The sequence below is a fragment of the Alosa pseudoharengus genome, unplaced genomic scaffold (genome assembly GCF_046254945.1).
Source record: "Alosa pseudoharengus isolate Yale_2024_CS ecotype anadromous, Long Island Sound unplaced genomic scaffold, YU_APseudo_1.1 YU_APseudo_1.1_scf_22, whole genome shotgun sequence".
NCBI classification, from domain to species: Eukaryota; Metazoa; Chordata; class Actinopteri; order Clupeiformes; family Clupeidae; genus Alosa; species Alosa pseudoharengus.
Window position 1 is genome coordinate 13,906,621 of NW_027468680.1, and position 17,549 is coordinate 13,924,169.

At 39.7% G+C, this 17,549-nt stretch overlaps 2 protein-coding genes across 4 annotated transcripts; both read left to right on the forward strand.

Annotated features, from left to right (window-relative positions):
* The first annotated feature begins 1,888 nt into the window (after positions 1-1,888).
* Positions 1,889-8,998, forward strand: LOC143139552 (uncharacterized). The gene is made up of 5 exons (XM_076300131.1): positions 1,889-1,928; positions 2,489-4,857; positions 5,581-6,225; positions 8,587-8,829; positions 8,942-8,998. The coding sequence occupies exons 1-5, from the start codon at positions 1,889-1,891 to the stop codon at positions 8,996-8,998; spliced, it is 3,354 nt and encodes a 1,117-aa protein (XP_076156246.1).
* On the forward strand, positions 8,899-17,341 carry LOC143139841 (uncharacterized). 3 transcript variants are annotated; one of them, XM_076300641.1, is made up of 13 exons: positions 8,899-9,261; positions 9,628-9,692; positions 9,771-9,946; positions 10,092-10,207; positions 11,692-11,756; positions 11,965-12,107; positions 13,214-13,491; positions 13,868-13,932; positions 14,017-14,192; positions 14,348-14,463; positions 15,201-15,265; positions 15,574-15,713; positions 16,007-17,341. In XM_076300641.1, exons 1-13 carry the CDS (start codon positions 9,073-9,075, stop codon positions 16,126-16,128), a joined length of 1,716 nt encoding a protein of 571 aa, XP_076156756.1. In that variant the 5' UTR covers positions 8,899-9,072; the 3' UTR covers positions 16,129-17,341. The 3 variants fall into 3 exon arrangements, with proteins under 3 accessions (XP_076156756.1, XP_076156757.1, XP_076156758.1); XM_076300642.1 differs by having other exon boundaries at positions 16,031-17,341; XM_076300643.1 differs by having other exon boundaries at positions 15,631-15,713.
* Positions 17,342-17,549: the final 208 nt, after the last annotated feature.

A 17,549-nucleotide genomic window follows, 5' to 3' on the forward strand; every position in this document is an offset into this window, starting at 1 on the left:
GATACCATACATGATGGGTTTATACAGTAATGTGCATCTAGTTATTTTTTATGGTCCAAAAAAGGGGGCGTGGCAAATTATGTCATTTAAAAAAAATGCTCAAGGGTGCCAGAGCGGCACCCGTCAGATTCTGAGTATACACCCCCTAAACTATCAATTTATGCAAAAAAATTGCATTAGTACCTTATGTCACACCTATCCTGGGGTTCTACCTGACTAAGGGGGACAAATGCCTCTGCACACAATTGGATAGACCTAACCAATCAGAGCAACGAAATAGCCTACTGTGAATTCTGTTGAGAGAACAGCCAAAACATCCTTCTTATCGACAAATGCCTTAATCGCTGATTATATCTTGAACACCAGATGCGACAGAGTCTAACTTATCTAGCAACAAGCTTTTTGCTGTAAGCAAAATCTACAGAAGTGCGCTCTGAGGTAGGGATTAAGCTGAGATTTTTTTGTTATCCTGGCTGAATTTAGCCTGGTTTCACAAAAGGGATGGCACATAAATTACCATGAGGATTTATTCTGTGCACCTAGCCTGGTCCTGATCAGGCTAACAGCCAGGCTTAGTTCATTCTAATGTCAATTATGTTGTCTTATTGGTTCAGCTAAAGGCATATAAAGTCATACTATATGTGTATCTTTGCAGTGGCAAGAGCTTTCTTAATGTCGTTGCATGTCGAGACAAGGTAGCACTCACACATGGGTACATACGCAAATTTGCATTCAGTTGGTCCACCACGACTACTCTCCCTATTTTACAAAAATAGCCATATTTCCCCATTCCAAAAAGAAAACTGTACTTCATTGTTAGCCTATATAAAGAGGTTGTTCACTTTATGTGAATGACGCTATTTTCCATGTCTTTTTTTATTCCAACCGTGGGTTCTTTGGGAGGAAAAACGAGAATGTGCACGTGTCCTGAATAACTTACACCTGGTTTCACATAGTCCTCACAGTTCTCATCCTGGATTGGTGGGGCCCCCATAATCAGGCCCCAATGCACTGATACTAGACTCAAATTCTGAATAGAATTGAGTTGGCTACATCAGGCTAACTGTATATAGGCAATGGCCAGTGAAGAAAATCGTGTGGTTGGAGTTTTTGCCGTAGTGTTTTGAATTGATCTCACCAGTGTGTAAGACTAACATAAATTGTAGTTCATCTGTTTTTAGGGCTTTTGTTGTATGTCTCAAGACAAACTGTGATTTTTCAGCAAAATTGTTTTGAGTGAAAAGTTTCGTCTTGACCTGGAAGTTTGATGTTTTGGGAAATGAGTGACCAGCACAGTGCAGACAATGAAGGCATAACATCCAGAAATGTTTTTTAGCAATTGAGAAAAACGGTAATCTGAGACAATGCCTACCTGGCTGCCCACTTATGGAGAATTACATAGCTACTCCTGCGAAAAGTAAGTATTTTCCCTAGAAAAAGTAAGGGAGCTAAGCCTATATAGATAGAGAGAGAGAGAAAGAGAGAGAGAGAATCTTTATTGTCTCTACAAATGAAGGAAAATCCTCCAAAAACAGTATGTTACATGAAAATTTCAAGGTGATGATCAACAATCTGAAGTCAACAAACTACACAATGAAGTCATGCCAAAGTGTGCCTATAGACAGGCCTAAACAGCGTGCTTTACACACTTACAATATAATGGGAAATTATAAAAATAGGCTTTTACTAAAAATTCATATGTTCATGTGTACATGTGTGTTCATCTGTACATATTTCTCACAGTGTACCACAGGAGAAAAAAATCAATAAAACAAACTTAAGACAACAACTATATCACTACCTTGTACAGTGTGTGTGTGTTTGTGTGTATATATGTGTGTGTGTGTTAACATATATATTATTTTTATAGATCCTCAAATGAATGAAAATGTGGAAAAGAGCAGCTACTGTGATAGTGGTGATTCTTGGTAAGTTGGACTGTGGACAAAAATAACAGCATTCATTTTTGTAAAATAAAAATAGCTATATCATATTTCTTTTTTCTCTTTTTAAGCATCACATTACGGCACAACTGCTGCAACACAATCATCTTCAACTGAAGCATCAGAATCAACTACAACTGCTGCAACACAATCATCTTCAACTGAAGCAACAGAATCAACTACATTTGTTTTGACACAATCAACTACAACTGGGGCAACTACAACTGGAGCAACACAGTCGACCATAACAACAGCAACAGGATCCACATCAACTGGTGCACCACAGTCAACCCTAACTGCTGCAACACAATCATCTTCAACTGAAGCAACAGAATCAACTACAACTGGGGCAACTACAACTGGAGCAACACAGTCGACCATAACAACAGCAACAGAATCCACATCAACTGGAGCACCACAGTCAACCATAACTGCTGCAACACAATCATCTTCAACTGAAGCAACAGAATTAACTACAACTGCTGCAACACAATCATCTTCAACTGAAGCAACAGAATCAACTACATTTGTTTTGACACAATCAGCTACAACTGGGGCAACTACAACTGGAGCAACACAGTCTACCATAACTACAGCAACAGAATCTATTTCAACTGGAGCACTATTTTCAACTACAGGTGATGCAACAGAATCCACATCAACTGGAGCACCACAGTCAACCATATCTGGTGCAACACAATCAACCACAACCGTAGTGACGGAATCAACTACAGATTCAACCTCAACTGGAGTGACACAATCAACCATAAGTGGAGCGACACAATTAACTACCACTGATGTAACAGAATCAATTACAACTGCTGCAACACAATCATCTTCAACTGAAGCAACAGAATCAACTACAACTGCTGCAACACAATCATCTTCAACTGAAGTAACAGAATCAACTACAACTGAGGTGACAGAATCAACTACAGAATCAACCTCAACTGGAGATACACAATCAACCCTGACTGCAGCGACAGAATTAACTACCACTGGTGTAACAGAATCAATTACAACTGGAGGAACACAATCAACTTCAATTGGAGTTACACAGTCAACCATAACTGGAGCGACACAATTAACTTCCACTGATGTAACAGAATCAATTACAACTGCTGCAACACAATCATCTTCAACTGAAGCAACAGAATCAACTACAACTGCTGCAACACAATCATCTTCAACTGAAGTAACAGAATCTACTTCAACTGGAGTTCCAAATTCAACTACAAGTGATGCAACAGAATCAACAGCAACTGGACCACCACAATCAACCATATCTGGTGCAACACAGTCAACCACAACCGTAGTGACGGAATCAACTACAGATTCAACCTCAACTGGAGTTACACAGTCAACCATAACTGGAGCGACACAATTAACTTCCACTGATGTAACAGAATCAATTACAACTGCTGCAACACAATCATCTTCAACTGAAGCAACAGAATCAACTACAACTGCTGCAACACAATCATCTTCAACTGAAGCAACAGAATCAACTACAACTGCTGCAACACAATCATCTTCAACTGAAGTAACAGAATCAACTACAACTGAGGTGACAGAATCAACTACAGAATCAACCTCAACTGGAGATACACAATCAACCCTGACTGCAGCGACAGAATTAACTACCACTGGTGTAAAAGAATCAATTACAACTGGAGGAACACAATCAACTTCAACTGGAGTTACACAGTCAACCATAACTACAGCAACAGAATCTACTTCAACTGGAGTGCCAAATTCAACTACAGGTGATGCAACAGAATCAACAGCAACTGGAGCACCACAGTCAACCATATCTGGTGCAACACAATCAACCACAACCGTAGTGACGGAATCAACTACAGATTCAACCTCAACTGGAGTGACACAATCAACCATAAGTGGAGCGACACAATTAACTACCACTGATGTAACAGAATCAATTACAACTGCTGCAACACAATCATCTTCAACTGAAGCAACAGAATCAACTACAACTGCTGCAACACAATCATCTTCAACTGAAGTAACAGAATCTACTTCAACTGGAGTGCCAAATTCAACTACAAGTGATGCAACAGAATCAACAGCAACTGGAGCACCACAGTCAACCATATCTGGTGCAACACAATCAACCACAACCGTAGTGACGGAATCAACTACAGATTCAACCTCAACTGGAGTGACACAATCAACCATAAGTGGAGCGACACAATTAACTACCACTGATGTAACAGAATCAATTACAACTGCTGCAACACAATCATCTTCAACTGAAGCAACAGACTCAACTACAACTGCTGCAACACAATCATCTTCAACTGAAGTAACAGAATCTACTTCAACTGGAGTGCCAAATTCAACTACAAGTGATGCAACAGAATCAACAGCAACTGGACCACCACAATCAACCATATCTGGTGCAACACAGTCAACCACAACCGTAGTGACAGAATCTACTACAGATTCAACCTCAACTGGAGTTACACAGTCAACCATAACTGGAGCGACACAATTAACTTCCACTGATGTAACAGAATCAATTACAACTGCTGCAACACAATCATCTTCAACTGAAGCATCAGAATCAACTACAACTGCTGCAACACAATCATCTTCAACTGAAGCAATAGAATCAACTACATTTGTTTTGACACAATCAACTACAACTGGGGCAACTACAACTGGAGCAACACAGTCGACCATAACAACAGCAACAGAATCCACATCAACTGGAGCACCACAGTCAACCCTAACTGCTGCAACACAATCATCTTCAACTGAAGCAACAGAATCAACTACAACTGGGGCAACTACAACTGGAGCAACACAGTCGACCATAACAACAGCAACAGAATCCACATCAACTGGAGCACCACAGTCAACCATAACTGCAGCAACACAATCATCTTCAACTGAAGCAACAGAATTAACTACAACTGCTGCAACACAATCCTTTTCAACTGAAGCAACAGAATCAACTACATTTGTTTTGACACAATCAACTACAACTGGGGCAACTACAACTGGAGCAACACAGTCGATCATAACTACAGCAACAGAATCTATTTCAACTGGAGCACTATTTTCAACTACAGGTGATGCAACAGAATCCACATCAACTGGAGCACCACAGTCAAACATATCTGGTGCAACACAATCAACCACAACCGTAGTGACGGAATCAACTACAGATTCAACTTCAACTGGAGTGGCACAATCAACCATAAGTGGAGTGACAAAATTAACTACCACTGATGTAACAGAATCATTTACAACTGCTGCAACACAATCGTCTTCAACTGAAGCAACAGAATCAACTACAACTGCTGCAACACAATCATCTTCAACTGAAGTAACAGAATCAACTACAACTGAGGTGACAGAATCAACTACAGAATCAACCTCAACTGGAGATACACAATCAACCCTGACTGCAGCGACAGAATTAACTACCACTGGTGTAAAAGAATCAATTACAACTGGAGGAACACAATCAACTTCAACTGGAGTTACACAGTCAACCATAACTACAGCAACAGAATCTACTTCAACTGGAGTGCCAAATTCAACTACAAGTGATGCAACAGAATCAAGTGCAACTGGGGCACCACAATCAACCATATCTGGTGCAACACAGTCAACCACAACCGTAGTGACGGAATCAACTACAGATTCAACCTCAATTGGAGTTACACAGTCAACCATAACTGGAGCGACACAATTAACTTCCACTGATGTAACAGAATCAATTACAACTGCTGCAACACAATCATCTTCAACTGAAGCATCAGAATCAACTACAACTGCTGCAACACAATCATCTTCAACTGAAGTAACAGAATCTACTTCAACTGGAGTGCCAAATTCAACTACAAGTGATGCAACAGAATCAACAGCAACTGGACCACCACAATCAACCATATCTGGTGCAACACAGTCAACCACAACCGTAGTGACGGAATCTACTACAGATTCAACCTCAACTGGAGTTACACAGTCAACCATAACTGGAGTGACACAATTAACTTCCACTGATGTAACAGAATCAATTACAACTGCTGCAACACAATCATCTTCAACTGAAGCATCAGAATCAACTACAACTGCTGCAACACAATCATCTTCAACTGAAGCAATAGAATCAACTACATTTGTTTTGACACAATCAACTACAACTGGGGCAACTACAACTGGAGCAACACAGTCGACCATAACAACAGCAACAGAATCCACATCAACTGGAGCACCACAGTCAACCCTAACTGCTGCAACACAATCATCTTCAACTGAAGCAACAGAATAATCAACTACAACTGGGGCAACTACAACTGGAGCAACACAGTCGACCATAACAACAGCAACAGAATCCACATCAACTGGAGCACCACAGTCAACCATAACTGCAGCAACACAATCATCTTCAACTGAAGCAACAGAATTAACTACAACTGCTGCAACACAATCCTCTTCAACTGAAGCAACAGAATCAACTACATTTGTTTTGACACAATCAACTACAACTGGGGCAACTACAACTGGAGCAACACAGTCGATCATAACTACAGCAACAGAATCTATTTCAACTGGAGCACTATTTTCAACTACAGGTGATGCAACAGAATCCACATCAACTGGAGCACCACAGTCAAACATATCTGGTGCAACACAATCAACCACAACCGTAGTGACGGAATCAACTACAGATTCAACTTCAACTGGAGTGACACAATCAACCATAAGTGGAGTGACAAAATTAACTACCACTGATGTAACAGAATCATTTACAACTGCTGCAACACAATCGTCTTCAACTGAAGCAACAGAATCAACTACAACTGCTGCAACACAATCATCTTCAACTGAAGTAACAGAATCAACTACAACTGAGGTGACAGAATCAACTACAGAATCAACCTCAACTGGAGATACACAATCAACCCTGACTGCAGCGACAGAATTAACTACCACTGGTGTAAAAGAATCAATTACAACTGGAGGAACACAATCAACTTCAACTGGAGTTACACAGTCAACCATAACTACAGCAACAGAATCTACTTCAACTGGAGTGCCAAATTCAACTACAAGTGATGCAACAGAATCAAGTGCAACTGGAGCACCACAGTCAACCATATCTGGTGCAACACAATCAACCACAACCGTAGTGACGGAATCAACTACAGATTCAACCTCAATTGGAGTTACACAGTCAACCATAACTGGAGCGACACAATTAACTTCCACTGATGTAACAGAATCAATTACAACTGCTGCAACACAATCATCTTCAACTGAAGCATCAGAATCAACTACAACTGCTGCAACACAATCATCTTCAACTGAAGTAACAGAATCTACTTCAACTGGAGTGCCAAATTCAACTACAAGTGATGCAACAGAATCAACAGCAACTGGACCACCACAATCAACCATATCTGGTGCAACACAGTCAACCACAACCGTAGTGACGGAATCTACTACAGATTCAACCTCAACTGGAGTTACACAGTCAACCATAACTGGAGCGACACAATTAACTTCCACTGATGTAACAGAATCAATTACAACTGCTGCAACACAATCATCTTCAACTGAAGCATCAGAATCAACTACAACTGCTGCAACACAATCATCTTCAACTGAAGCAATAGAATCAACTACATTTGTTTTGACACAATCAACTACAACTGGGGCAACTACAACTGGAGCAACACAGTCGACCATAACAACAGCAACAGAATCCACATCAACTGGAGCACCACAGTCAACCCTAACTGCTGCAACACAATCATCTTCAACTGAAGCAACAGAATCAACTACAACTGGGGCAACTACAACTGGAGCAACACAGTCGACCATAACAACAGCAACAGAATCCACATCAACTGGAGCACCACAGTCAACCATAACTGCTGCAACACAATCATCTTCAACTGAAGCAACAGAATTAACTACAACTGCTGCAACACAATCCTCTTCAACTGAAGCAACAGAATCAACTACATTTGTTTTGACACAATCAACTACAACTGGAGCAACACAGTCGATCATAACTACAGCAACAGAATCTATTTCAACTGGAGCACTATTTTCAACTACAGGTGATGCAACAGAATCCACATCAACTGGAGCACCACAGTCAACCATATCTGGTGCAACACAATCAACCACAACCGTAGTGACGGAATCAACTACAGATTCAACCTCAACTGGAGTGACACAATCAACCATAAGTGGAGCAACACAATTAACTACCACTGATGTAACAGAATCAATTACAACTGCTGCAACACAATCGTCTTCAACTGAAGCAACAGAATCAACTACAACTGCTGCAACACAATCATCTTCAACTGAAGTAACAGAATCAACTACAACTGAGGTGACAGAATCAACTACAGAATCAACCTCAACTGGAGATACACAATCAACCCTGACTGCAGCGACAGAATTAACTACCACTGGTGTAAAAGAATCAATTACAACTGGAGGAACACAATCAACTTCAACTGGAGTTACACAGTCAACCATAACTACAGCAACAGAATCTACTTCAACTGGAGTGCCAAATTCAACTACAAGTGATGCAATAGAATCAAGTGCAACTGGAGCACCACAATCAACCATATCTGGTGCAACACAGTCAACCACAACCGTAGTGACGGAATCAACTACAGATTCAACCTCAATTGGAGTTACACAGTCAACCATAAGTGGAGCGACACAATTAACTTCCACTGATGTAACAGAATCAATTACAACTGCTGCAACACAATCATCTTCAACTGAAGCATCAGAATCAACTACAACTGCTGCAACACAATCATCTTCAACTGAAGAAACAGAATCAACTACATTTGTTTTGACACAATCAACTACAACTTGGGCAACTACAACTGGAGCAACACAGTCGACCATAACAACAGCAACAGAATCCACATCAACTGGAGCACCACAGTCAACCCTAACTGCTGCAACACAATCATCTTCAACTGAAGCAACAGAATCAACTACAACTGGGGCAACTACAACTGGAGCAACACAGTCGACCATAACTACAGCAATAGAATCTACTTCAACTGGAGTGCCAAATTCAACTACATCTACTACTACCCTAGCCCCTACCACAATGACTACAACTACTCCATCCCCTACTACCACTACAACAGCAACAACAATCAGCACTACAACTAGACCACCATCATGTCCAGCTTTTATAATAGTAATTCGGGTTGTCCTTGTCATAGTATTTCAGCCAGCTCTTAATAACTCACAGAGCGTAGAGTTCCAGCAACAAGCAAGAACTATTGAAAATGCAGTAAGTATTCCTCTCTCAGAATCAGACATTACACATAAAAGCATTTTACCTCCAGTCATTAGTTGCTCACAAGGACATGTAGGTGAAGAAGCAAATATAAACTCAAACAATAAATCTAAAGTGTGTATGCTGCAAGCAATGATATGCATTTTGTATTGAAATGTAATGGTTAATTAAGATTAAGATTTAATCCAGAATTAAGATTTTAAAGATAAAATTATATCACACAAATTGTAACCACATGAAAACAAAGTGGAAATGTAAACTAGTAAAATGCATCAAATACAGCCAATATGATTATGAAACTTATTGTTAAAAGAACATTTTCTTTCAAATCATTCTCTGTTTCTCTGTCTTTGTGAACAGTGTGACTTAATCTATCGACTACGCTATCAAAGTCGGTTTCTGCGGACCGTTGTAACAGCATTCAGGTAAATCCATCTCATTCCTTAAAACCACAGTGAAAAAGAAAGGTACTTCATGAGACAAATCCTTTGACATTTTTACAGGCTGTCTCGAAATCGAATGAGCAATGTTGAGACAGATGTCAACCTTGTGTTCAATGACACTTCACCTGAACGCCTCCCTGAAAGCAGTGATGTTGTTGAAACCTTGGCTAAAGCCATAAACGACTCAACTTCAGGCTTTAATCTAACTGTGGTTCCTGGTTCCATATCTGTGACAAGTGAGAAAATAATTATTCTTTCAATATTAATAACTTGGGTTTAGTACAATGAATGAACAATACGAAATCGAGTCCAGATTTGATCCAGTCTGCACTTACACTACTTCATAAAGTGTGTGTGTGTGTGTGTGTGTGTGTTTTCCAGGTGAACCCCGCTCAAGAGCCATGCCCCAGTTCCGTACCAATGACACGTTTATTGCAGATCTCTTGGTATCCACTTCCGAAGCCTTCCGTGCCAGAGCTTCACTCATCAAAACAGAGGTATAGCTGCCATGCGTGTTGTGTTGTGAGTTTTTGCCAACAGTATTTCCTGATTACTGTTTCTGAAATTATACTGAACAAAAATATTAAGACATTTACCCATTATTTTTCGCTCCATTTTCACCCCGTTTTTCATTTTTCACAAGTTTCATGTGAGTTCTCCAAAACTTCTCCAATGCTCACAAAATGTGTATTTGTGCACAAATTTGTTAAAATCTTCATCAGTGAGCACCTTTACAATCAGTTCACAGGCAACAGCTCTGGTGGAAATTCTCACAGTCAGCATGTCAGTGCACTCTCCCTCAAAACTTATGAGATCAGTGGCATTGTGTTTTTTAACAAATTTTAGAGTGGTCTTTTACTGTGACCAGTCCATGGAACATCTGTCTAATAATCATGCATATTTTGATATGCCACAAGTAGGTAGGTAGGTACAGTTAAGGACAACTATATTTATACCCCTGGCAAATATTTATTTAATGTTGATTTTCTCTTTATCAATATGCTCGTTCTGACTGAAAATGACACTGCCATATACCAAACTGACTGAAAATGACACTGCCACATAATCAGTGGAAACATCTTTATTTGCCATCAGAGCTCTCAAACTGGTTCTGATAATACCTACCAAGCCTCTCCATGTCTCCACAATGATTGTAGGCTGCACCTTTTAAGCAGCAATTCTGAGGCAAGAAGGATTCTTTACCATCACTCTGGCCTTGTGCTCATTTTTTTGACGGATTGAGGTCTGGGCCACTCCAAAATGTTGATATTGTTCTCTATTAACCATTTATTGCCTTGTTTGGCCATATGTTATGGATCATTGTGTGGTTTAATGGTCCAATACCGCCTATTGGGGTAGGTCTCTCTGCACACTGCCTGATCTTTTCCTCCAGAATCTAAATTTAGCCCCTTGTTTTAGTGTTACCATTTACTTTGATAAGGTCACCAGGTCCCCCTGGTTGAAAAACTCCCCCAAAATAATAATTTTCTCACCCCCACACTTGAAATGGACATTGGGGTTTAATGCTTCTTTTTGCCAATCTCAGGCCATGTACCTGGGTCAAAAAAAATCCAGTGAAAGCTAAATTCTTTGTCCAGGTGTGTCCTTATAAAGGTTAAGCTGAGTTGTGCATGTTTGTAGAAGAGTGATCCATGATCAGCATCCATGATGACCAAGTGCCATACCCAAAGTGGAGAATAGCTATAGAAATGTTTTAGTTTTGGGTGTTTTTCAGACAATGGGACCTGGTGACCTTCTCAAGTTAATGTGTGTGTGTGTGTGTGTGTGTGTGTGTGTGTGTGTGTGTCTGTGTGTGTGTGTGTGTGTGTGTCACTTCATGTGCATAAAAGAAATCTTTCATATTTTACTTCAATTCTTGAAAAATGATAGCAAAAAAAGTGTTGTATTTAAATTCTGTTAACCATTTATTAGCCATCAGTTTAAACTTTTCTCTCCCCTTGTGCCTTTACGACATCTATAGCTTGAGCCGTTTTTTGTTGAAGACTTTCAGCCAGACTTCATAAGCCTGACACCAACAAGCTTCAGGTAACCATAGAAGTACACATTGGGGAAAATCCTACAGATAAGTGTGTGTGTGTGTGTGTGTGTGTGTGTGTGTGTGTGTGTGTGTGTGTGTGTGTGTGTGTGTGTGTGTGTGTCCGTGCGTGCATGTCTGTAGACTGTATGTGTAGATAGGAAGAAATGTGACAACATTCATCTTAATTATTGTTTGGTTTCTCTTTTCTCTTACCAGCAATGGATCAATTATCCATATGACGGACATTATTGTGACCGCCAACTCCACATTCCCCAGTGACATGCAGATTATTGCCACCTTGACCAGAGCTGCAGAGAGTGGGAATTTGTCAATTACCATCATCTCCATCAGTGGCACAGGTAGGCAGATGTGTTTTTAAAATCAAGTGACTTTCTCCATAGTTTTCCACATGTACTGCTACTATATCTATAATATGCATGCTATTACTACTACTACTGATAATAACTGGATGTACCACAAAGTACAAAATATGACCGCTGCTCAGTCCTGCATATTCTCTCCACAAAAACAAATCATGCTTGTCAATTTGTCTCCATCCCCTACTCCATCCCCTACTCTTGCAACTTTTGCGTATGTAAATGAGTGTGTCCATGTGTGCGTTTGCTTTTGTGTATATGTGTGTTTCTCTGTGAGTTAATGGTGTGTGTGTGTGTGTGTGTGTGTGTATGCGTGCGTGTGTGTGTGTCTGTGTGTGCGGGTGTGTTTGTGCATGTGTGCGTGCGTGTGTATGCATGTGCTTGTGCGCGTGCAAAAATGCTGAACTTATTTGATCTATTGCCATGTTTGAATTCGCTCTGCCATGTTGGATATTTTTTTCCGAGTTCACTTTTAAGCAACGTACATCTCAAGTGGTGTCACGTTGCTTGGGAACGGTAAACGGAAAGGCTTGTGTAGGCGGAGGATGAACAAACAAAACATAATTTTGTATCTTAAAACTAAATTAGTTGGTAATTGAACTGTTGTTCCATTACTTTGTAGACATTTGCTTTCACTTTGACATTGAAGAGGGGATTTTTGTAAATTATTGTTAAAAAGGAATTCCATGTATTAAAGCAATAAAGATTCCATTTATTAAAGCAATGGGGGATGAATAATTTTGCAAGCCTCTGTACATATGAAATAGAAACATATGACATAAACCATCATTTTCTGTGTGTGTGACTCTAGCAGACTCTAGGATCACCACAATATTCAATATTATTGATGGTGTCAAGGTGGTGGGGGCCCTCAAATCAAATTTAAAAAAAGTATCGAAATTTAAATTCTTGACTTGGTTTCGTATCGAAACAATAATTCTGGTATCGTGAAAACTCTAGTGTGCAAAAAGCGTGTGGTTGCTACAGCAAAGGCATTTTCCCTTTTGTTTGATACGAAAAGCATTTTGATTTGCATATTGCGTCCATACTAACTACCTCCTTTGTTCTCTTCCCCATTTCTTCCCCAGCCACAACAACTTCAAATACCCTAGCCCCTACCACAACGACTACAACTACTCCATCCCCTAACACAACTACTACCACTACTACTACAACAACAACAGCAGCAGCAACAACAACAACAACAGCAGCAGCAGCAGCAGCAATCAGCACTACAACTAGATCACCATCACGTCCAGCTTTAGTAATAGAAATTCGGGTTCTCATTGTCATAATATTTCAGCCAGCTCTTACAGACCCACAGAGTGTAGAGTTCCAGCAACAAGCAAGACCTATTGAAAATGCAGTAAGTATCCATCACTCAGAATCAGACATGACACATAAAAGGAATTTACCTCCTGTCATTACTTGTTCACAAAACAAGGACATGCAGGTGACACAAGAAGGAAGTATAAATTCAAACAATGAATCCCAAGTTTGTATGCTGCAAGCAATGATAGGTTGCATTTTGTATTGAAATGTAATGGTTAATTAAGTAAGATTTAATCAAGAATTAAGATTTTTAAAATCATGTTATGTCACACACATTGTAACCACATGGAAACAAAGTGAAAATGTAAACTAGTAAAATGCATCAAATACAGCCAATATGATTATGAAGCTTATTGTTAAAAGAACATTTTCTTTCAAATTATTCTCTGTTTCTCTGTCTTTGTGAACAGTGTGACTTAATCTATCGACTACGCTATCAAAGTCGGTTTCTGCGCACCGTTGTGACAGCATTCAGGTAAATCCATCTCATTCCTTAAAACCACAGTGAAAAAGAAAGGTACTTCATGAGACTGAGACAAATCCTTTGACATTTTTACAGGCTGTCTCGAAATCGAATGGACAATGTTGAGACAGATGTTGACCTTGTGTTCAATGATACTTCACCTGAACCTCTCCCTGAAAGCAGTGATGTTGTTGAAACCTTGGCTAATGCCCTAAACGACTCAACTTCAGGTTTTAATCTGACTGTGGTTCCTGGTTCCATATCTGTGACAAGTGAGAAAATTATTATTCTTTCAAGACAAATAACAGAGTTTATAACAATGAATGAACAATAATAAATCTGGTCCAGATTTGGTCCAGTCTGTGCTCACACTAATACTTCATAAAGTGTGTGTGTGTGTGCGTGTGTGTATGTGTGTGTTTTCCAGGTAAACCCCGCTCAAGAGCCATTCCCCAGTTCCGTACCAATGACACGTTTATTGCAGATCTCTCGGTATCCACTTCTGAAGCCTTCCGCGCCAGAGCTTCACTCATTAAAACAGAGGTATAGCTGCCATTCATGACATGATGAGTTTTTGCTGATTACTGTTTCTGAAATTACACTGAACAAAATATTAACACATTTACACCAGAGTTGTGCAAAATTCGAATTGCAATTCTGCTTCCTGTTTGCTACCTCAATTGAAATGCAAGTGAAATTCAAGAATTGAATTCGAATTTAGGAGCCGGTTTCGATTCAATTCTGGAATTTTGCACAACCCTGATTTACACATCCATAGTAACACATTTTCACTCCCATATCTCATATGAGTTGAGGTAAAATATCGAAAACTTCTTCAGTGCACACAAAATGTGTATTTGTGCACAAATTTGTCAAAATCTTCATCAGTGAGCACCTTTACAATCAGTTCACATGCAACCCTCAAAACCTGTGGAATCAGTGGCATTGTGTTTTCTAACAAAATGGCACATTTTAGAGTGACCTTTTATTATGACCAGTCCACGGACATTTGTGTAATGATCATGCATTTTAATCAACATAATTTGATATGCCACAAGTGTCGAGTGGATGGATTGTCATGGCAAAGTGCTCACTAAATATTTGAACAAAATTTGGGAGAATTTTTTGTGCATAAAAGAAATCTTTCATATTTTTCATATTTTACAATTCTTGAAAAATGATAGCAAAACAAAAGTGTTGTATTTCAATTTTGTTAAGCATTTATTATCCATCAGTTTAAACTTGTTTTCTCTCCCTTTGTGCCTTTACAACATCTATAGCTTGAGCCCTTTTTTGTTGAAGACTTTCAGCCAGATTTCATAAGCCTGACACCAACAAGCTTCAGGTAACCATAAAAGTACACACTGGGGAAATTCCTACAGATATTTGTGTGTGTGTGTGTGTGTGTGCGTGCGTGTGTGCGTGTTGAAGACTTTCAGCCAGATTTCATAAGCCTTACACCAACAAGCTTCAGGTAACCATAAAAGTATACACTGGGGAAATTCCTACAGATATTTGTGTGTGTGTGCGTGTGTGTGCGTGCGTGTATGTGTACGTGTTAGTGTGTTTGTCTGTACACCGTATGTGTCGTTAGGAAGATATGTGACAAACATTCATCTTAATTATTGTTTGGTTTCTCTCTTCTCTTACCAGCAATGGATCAATCCATATGACGGACATTATTGTGACCACCAACTCCACATTCCCCAGTGACATGCAGATGATTGCCACCTTGACCAGAGCTGCAGAGAGTGGGAATTTGTCAATTACCATCATCTCCATCAATGGCACAGGTAGGCAGATGTGCTTTAAAACCAATTGATTTTCCACTTATACTGCTACTATATGCATAGTATGCATGCTACTACTACTACTGATGATGATGATAATAATAATAATAATATAGGATTAAATGTTGTAAATTGTAAAATACCAATAGAAGAGTGTCACAGTTCAACAAGCATGGTTGCTACATCAAAGGCACTTTCCCTTTTGGTTGATACGAAATGCATTTTAATTTGTATTTTGAGTTTGATCTAACTACCTCCTTTGTTCTCTTCCCCATTTCACATACACACACACACAGACACACACACACACACACACACAGACACAGCGGTATCAGCAGGTGAAATCAGCAAAAAGATTAACCTCTTGAGTGCCTTTGGGCTTACCTTGCTATCGCTCTATGTGGCTCTGCCCTGGTAGCCTCTGAGGTCTCTCACCTCACCTTGCTGGCGCAGACTTTTATTGTGAAGAGAAATCTTTGACCATCACTCTTATTGTTGGAGGACTGAAATCAATACTCCTACTTTTATCATTCAGAAGACTGAATACGACTCCTGCAAACATCACAAGCAAACATCACATAAAAAATGGCACATCTGTTTTTCCTTGTTTCCTTGCTATTAAGACATTGCAAGGTTTGAAAAATGTATTTGCTTTAAAGTCTTGTTTTTTTGTCATTTTCAAATGAATGTTGCATTGTGGGAGGGAGAGGCAAGAGTAGAAGCATACGTCATGAATCACATACACAGGTCATCTCTGTCTTAGCGTTGATTTATTGTTGATTCCTAGCTCTTTGTTTTCAATGAACACTTTGCTGTAGTTAGTTACACTGACGACTATGTAATGTAATTCTGAGCATCATGCCACTGGGTATTCATGGCACACTCTCATGTATTCACCCTTACTCTAACAGCGAAGCTACTGCATGCGCGTAACTGAAGCGTTCCGTTCGCGACGCGTAAAATCCATTTTAGATGAATGGTCTATTTTTTTTCGAACGTACGCCCCGCTATCACGTCTGGTGTAGCTATTTATTATAGTGGAAGCTAATTGTTGCAGCAGACGCAATGCGAACGGAACGCTTCAGTTACGTGCCTGGTGTAGCTCAGCCCTTACTCTTGACTCGTTCACTTGCTTGTTTTCCCTAAAGTTGGGGATTTGCTTCAGCTTAAAACCCATTAATTGTCTCACCAACATAAAAATTGAAAACGTCTAAAGTTCTTATTCTTTATTTTTATATCTGGCACTCATTTTCTGTCAAAGTGGGATCCAGTATTTTGGCAGACACATCAAAAGAGGCACTGTTTGAGATGTCTCTGGCACAGGTGCTCGTGCAAGAAGACAATAGCCTGGCCTGGGAACCAGACAAATTCACATATTGAATTGATTTGATCTTGGCACTGGTATGCCATCTGCCTTTGTTGTTCACTCAGGGTTGACAAGTGTTGAGCAACAGTGTAAGTTTTCTTTTGTCTCCATTTCTCTGGTATGTCAACCATTTTCAAATATCGACAAGGTCCAGCTCCTGGGTAGATAAACAACCCTGCTCGGTGAGTTCTGTGTCAGCGTTTTTTTTTCCATCATAAATTACGGGAAGTGTAATGTTCAACCAGGTTCTTCCATTTAACAGGTGTGTTCAAATTTACAGAAATAGGTGAATGTTTCCAAACAGTTTTCTGTTTGCCTTGAGTGAACATTTGCGAACACTCGCAAACAGTTTGAGTAGGTAGGCTAGTTCTCCACGAACATCAAATTTGACTTATAGTGCCCTCCACAATTATTTGAAAATGTATTCTGAAAAGGAATCTCATAAAAAAACTAGATGACCGCCGCTCAGTCCT